Source organism: Gallinula chloropus (assembly GCF_964237585.1).
Source record: "Gallinula chloropus genome assembly, chromosome: 2".
NCBI lineage: Eukaryota > Metazoa > Chordata > Aves > Gruiformes > Rallidae > Gallinula > Gallinula chloropus.
In genome coordinates, this window is record NC_140086.1 from 134,267,008 (window position 1) to 134,273,007 (window position 6,000).

Here is a 6,000-nt window from a genome sequence, read left to right on the forward strand (position 1 = left end):
ATGTTCTTTACAGAGTTAATATTTGGTAAATAACTGGAAAATTAATCAAGTGTAAATTGTTACATATCTCTTTCTCTCCTCCCTTCTCCCCGGTTTTTGTCCCAACTTCTCTGACGGTAGTGGTTTGCAACAGACACTGTGAAAACGGTGGTGAATGTCTTACTCCAGATATCTGCCAGTGTAAACCTGGGTGGTACGGACCTACGTGCAGTACAGGTAACACTCCTGCAACTTCCGTGTTCCTGGGAGAGCATCTGTAGGACCTCCGATAGCTTGAAATTGGGAACCACGTGGCTCAGTCAGTAGTGACAGGCAGCTTCTTACTGACACTCCCCCATGCTCCCTCTTGCCTCTATGTGTTAGTTCTGCTGCCAGCAGCATCTCTAGAAGGTCTAATATTGATCCTAAAATTTTGGGTTAAGGTTTTACGTGAATAGTGTTACCTGCAGTTGTCTTAGGTGTTTAGTTCCTGTCCTGGCAACAGAAGCATGTATTTTATAGGCTTGGTTTGAATGCCATGCTACCCACTCTTCCTGACTATATTCCTGACTATATTTCTGCAGCAATGTGTGACCCTGTGTGTCTCAATGGTGGTTCCTGTACTAAGCCAGATGTTTGCCTCTGTCCACATGGATTCTTTGGTGCCCAGTGTCAGAATGGTAATCTTTTTTTTTTTCTTTTTTCCCTCATTATGGGGAAATTTGTGAGCAAATGTTACTTTAGGGCACAAAATTACCTTGACCCCTTTTTATCTGATTTTGGTTTTACTGTTGATGCATGCTCCAAACTGCATTGCCATGGTTTTTATGAGACAGGCCGGAAAGTGCCATGCATCTATATGTGCTACAAAGACTTCAGTGTTGCATTCCTGTTTCCTGGAAGTATATCACCAAGTCAAGCAAAATGCAGACCACAGCCTTTTCTTCCCATTCTTATCTTTCAGCTGTCTGCAGCCCGCCCTGTAAGAATAGTGGTCATTGCATGAGAAACAATGTCTGCGCATGTCCTGAGGGGTACACAGGCAGAAGATGTGAAAAAAGTAAGGGACTGTTAAAATCCTTCTAGGATCCAAAAGCAATCAGTTGAAAAGATTAATGAGCAGATGTTTTTGATTTTAAGGTGTCTGTGAGCCAAGGTGCATGAATGGAGGAAGGTGCGTAGGGTCAAATGTTTGCTCTTGTCCTTCAGGATGGAGAGGAAAAAGATGTAATACGCGTAAGTATCTTGTAGTTAACAGGAGAACCATTTCTTAGATGTAACATATGACTAAAGGACAACTCTGTGCACGCAAGTAATGGGACGTTAATGCCAAAGAACTCAAGAACTATATACAGGTAAAAATACTGGCCCATAACTTGGCAGCAAAATTTAGGATGGAAAACTAATACCATACAGTTCTTAGGCTAAATCATGAGATCAAAATTGTCTTTTAAACTGTTGTATAGAAAATAAGATTTGTTTCTGTCTTAATTCTTGTCTAAATAAGAAACATCTGTATTTCTGCAAAGAGCTGAGTCAATGAAGTGAAAGAATTTCAATTTGTGCTGTACGATCTGAAAGCAGATATAATAGAAAAAGTGAAAGACTGGAAGACTGCAGACACATAGTGGGAAGTGACTGAGATAGAAGATGCTATGGGCAGGAGCTCTTTAGAAAAGGTAAATAGGACGGTGACGGCAACACAGCTGTGGGTCACACTGTGTCTTAATGAAGATATTGATGGTGCATAAATAAAACGTGGCAGTGCAGATAAAAGCACAGTCTGCATGAAAAGCAGCGTGAGGGTGGGTGGTAGAAATCCAATAGATAAAGTGTTAGTGTCTGTCATAGTACCCACCGAGGCTCAGACATCGATATGGCCAATGAGCTCTCTAATGGCACGGAGGGAAAACAATTTTCCCTGTATCACTTTGTGTAATTATTGGAAAGTTTTATTGAAAAAAATATTACCCATATTGACAGGGGTGAGATATCCTTGGACACTGTGGAAGAGAGATTTGATTATCAACTAGTCAGTTAACCGATGAGAAATAATAGCGGTTTAAATTGCAGCTTAATAAGCAGAGATGAATGTTCAGAAAAACAGGTTGTAGTAAATAACTTAGGATCAAATGTTCATAACTTGATTCACTGTGTTAAATTGCATGATAGGCAAAACATGTCTCACTAAGGTGTGGATTTTAGAAAGGTAAATTTGGAAAAAACAAAGCTATTTACTGGTGCTTACTTACTTCACTATTTCAGGCTTTTGTAGCAGTCTGAAATGTATCAGAACATCTCAGTCCCATGCTCTGACTTGGCTGGCCCTGTTTGGAGCCAGGAGTTGGACTTGATGATCCTTATAGGTCCTTTCCAACTCAGGATATTCTATGATTCTATAATCTCAATATGTGCTTTAGCTACTGAAGGGCTTTTTGTTTCTAGTTGCCTCTCTTTAATATCATGTTGATCTTAGATGAATTTTTGGTGAAGATGGTGTGACTCTTCTGTAAGAAAAGCCCTCAGCATCTCCTGGGCATACTGAAATGTAAATAACAAGTAAAAGTAATCGCTTGGGTTATAACCAAACTTTGTGATGATGTCTGTGCAGCAATTTGTCTTCAGGAATGTAAGAACGGTGGGGAGTGTATTGGACCGAGTACGTGTCATTGTCCTCCACAGTGGGAAGGAATCCAGTGCCAAACACGTAAGAATGATGTGACCTGAAACCTCTAGCTTCAGCACAGTTAAGAATGCTTCTGCAACACATAGTGCCTACAACTCCTGCGCTGTGGCTGTATTTTAACCCAAGTCTGTCTCACAGGAAGGATAAAGAGTAGAGAATCCTCTGCCCATTCTGAAACACCCCAGAAAGTGATGGTAGTCTAGGACTGCAGCAGTATGCAGCAGCTTGCTCAAACACTGTACACTGCTACAACAGCCCTGAGGCCATTGTAACAGCATGAAATAGGATGTGTTAAAGCCCACCTTATTCGTGTCACTGTCTCAGCTTCATTCATACCCTCAGCATGTTCCCATACTAAATCTACATCAGAGCATAAGAGGGGCGGGGTAGACATAAAAGCATCTTTGGGTGCACATGGCTGTGCAGTCTCCTCACACTTGAGAGGTATTTCCCTGTGAAAACACCTGCCAAGTTCTCAGCTCCTATAAGGAGGCAAAGTATATATAGAGAGCAGTTGCTTTTCCTTTACCAAGTTGTATTCACGAATAAAGACACCATGTGCTTCTCTTGTTTTAGCTGTGTGCAACCAGAAGTGCCTGTTTGGAGGCAAGTGTGTATTGCCTAATGTATGCTCTTGTCGTCCTGGTTATACTGGAGTCCTCTGTGGGAAGAAAATTCAGGTAACTGCAGGGTCAAGACACCATCACAGATACAGTGATTTGGGAGTTACTGCCTAGTGCACCCTGGTCCAATGAAGCAGCAAGAAACACAATAAGTGTGTTTGTCTAATTCATTCCTTGCAGTCTCCAGCAAGGGAAACCTCACAGAATTCCTAATACCTATTCCAGTAATTTACAGGCTCTAATACTTACAGAATCACTCCCAAAACCTGAAGTAAAATTCCTTTGTGTCAAATTAAGCTGATTATCTCTCATCATTCCCTAAGTGGCTGCAGCAGGAATTGATAACTACCCTCTCTGTAACAGTCACTGTTTTCTCTTTTCCAACGTCTGGCCTCATTTTAGGGAAGAGTATCCCACTGCTGGCTTGCTCAGCTTGCATCAAGTCAAGCCCTGATCTTTTTCTACTAACTGTGCTGTCACACAGTTGGTCGCTGTTCTGTACAAGTGATCCTTATCCCACCACGTAAGTTTGGGAATGGCTTTCCTTCTTTGCATTATAGTGAATGATGACCATATCTGTTTTATCACATGATCTTCTGGCACATTCCTTCCCTTGAGTGCTGACAGTCATTCAGTGAAGTAATGGAACAAAACACTTCATTACAACTAACTTTTTTGTGAAGTCTGAAGTAGAAAGCATTCTAGCATTCTACCCTTCTCTAGCCACCTGTGATGTTTCTCTTCAGCATATTAAGATGCTTTTCTGGTGCCAGCAGAATTCGCTTGGTGGAGGTGGGACAGGGCCTAGTTGATTTCAGCACTGCATGCTGGTGCTGTTCCTTTACACTCATCTTTAACTACCTGCCACTGTTCACACCTGTGCTGTGCTTTCTTTTATAAACAATTTAGTTCTTTGGCCTCTTGCTGCAGCCAAACGAATGTGCTCTGTCCTTCCCATCTCTCCTTCATCAGCACTGTGTCACAGTTATGTCTTTTAACGTAAAACCTATAACGTGACCACTAGAGACGCACAGGCATTTTTAGTGAGAAGTGGGTGAAAACCAGGGAAGACAGCAATGGCTGAACTTTCATCCAGCCTCTGCTTCTCCCAGTTGAAACTACAGGGAGTTCAGATCCATATTCTACTTCATCAAGTCCAAGATACAATGCCCATACCACTTGTGGTCAGATACCAGATAGTGTTTATCGATACATGGGGCAAATACATTTAAGAAACTAAAACAATTAATAAATGCTCACATGATGAAAATACAAACCAACACATCCTATAAAGATAAGAGTATGAGGTTTGCAATGTGGACTTCCAAAATGTGACCTAGAGAAAAGAGAAATAACTTTGATTCAAATGTTTACATAACTACATCCTACAAAGCATCAGTATGCTTTTAATCTAGGAAATACACTGATGATCAGTCAGATCACCAGTGCTGTATTATACAGTGACCAAATGGCACATTTTCTCACAGTTCAAGAAGCTGTATGCAGCACAAATTTAACTTCATGTTGTTTTTCTGTGTATCAGAAAAGAAAGGATTCATTAAAACTGTTTTTTTCAAGTTTTATCATTAAAACAGGTCCTGCCATTAAAGTATCTTTTAATATTTATTTATTTTTCTCTCCCAGGTACAAAGGCACCACGGTTGAAGAAAAGAAGTGTATCAATTAAATTGGAATGCTGCATGGATGTATGAGACTTGAAAGAGGGTAGAAGGCAATTACAGAGTTTATTTAAATGAAAGGAAATATCCCAAGGCATTATTTTAAAAGATTTGTATTGCAGCCATGAACTTTGGCACCCTTCAATACAACCACTTTGTAGCCATTAAAACATATGTATATTTCTATATTCTTTTTGCTACCTCATGTGCACCCTCCCCCCCACCCCAGCCTCCGATTCTTTGTCAGGCTCACATATTTGATGAATGATGCAAACCCCAAATCCTGCAGTTTGTTGGTATGATCAGCTAGACACAGAGCTTTCCTTTGTGGGAAACGAGATTGTAATAGCTGCCGAGTGTCTCTAGGAAAGAAGGCAGCACTTGGTTGCTTGTGAATGGTACCTTCTGCTTTTAAACATTGTTTACATACCTATTATTTGGCTGAGTATGGAAGAAAAAGTGGAACCATTTTTTTCCTTCCTTGTCTTGTATTTGTATCAGTCTGTTAGTAGTCAGGAAGGTGGGGGAACCCAAACCAAGGTTTGACTGCTAATGATGGAGGCAAGGCCAGAGGCTGAATAATTCTCATTTACCTATAGTAAGTCTTTGGTGTCAGGAGCCAGGTATCTACTTGTCAGGTTTGATGTCACTTCTTACACTCACAAAGGTGACTACCCTGCTACTGAGTGATTTCTGTGCCTGCAAGACCTTTGTGCCCCGGTTCTGACATGGCATTTGGCAATATGAGGGAATTTTGTCCCTGAGCCCTTTAGAGAAATTTGACAGTGCTTTTAGCCATGCTGAATCTTAGAATAGGAACTAATCAGTGGAGGAGTTTGCAGTATGCCATGCTGTTCATATACATAAAATCAGAAAATATTTGTAAAAACATCAGAAGAGTCGTTTTCCACTGCCTATTGCTCCAGTTTTCTGAAGTTTCCTACAGGAGCCCATCATCTTCTCCTACAGCTGCCAAAGACACTTCTGTTCCGGCTGCAACCAACTGAGCTCTGGCAATAGATACAAATGCCCT

General features: G+C 41.0%; 1 protein-coding gene across 1 annotated transcript in view; it reads left to right on the plus strand.

The window, feature by feature from the left end:
- The window catches only part of VWDE (von Willebrand factor D and EGF domains), a gene marked incomplete at both ends in the record, with an annotated part of 39,907 nt that extends 34,954 nt beyond the window's left edge, over positions 1-4,953 (plus strand). The window contains 7 exons of the mRNA XM_084260676.1: positions 121-216; positions 564-659; positions 944-1,039; positions 1,120-1,215; positions 2,591-2,686; positions 3,242-3,345; positions 4,933-4,953. Of these exons, the coding sequence (XP_084116802.1) occupies positions 121-216; positions 564-659; positions 944-1,039; positions 1,120-1,215; positions 2,591-2,686; positions 3,242-3,345; positions 4,933-4,953 (605 nt within the window). The remainder of the gene's footprint in view (positions 1-120; positions 217-563; positions 660-943; positions 1,040-1,119; positions 1,216-2,590; positions 2,687-3,241; positions 3,346-4,932) is intronic.
- Between the last annotated feature and the right edge of the window lie 1,047 nt (positions 4,954-6,000).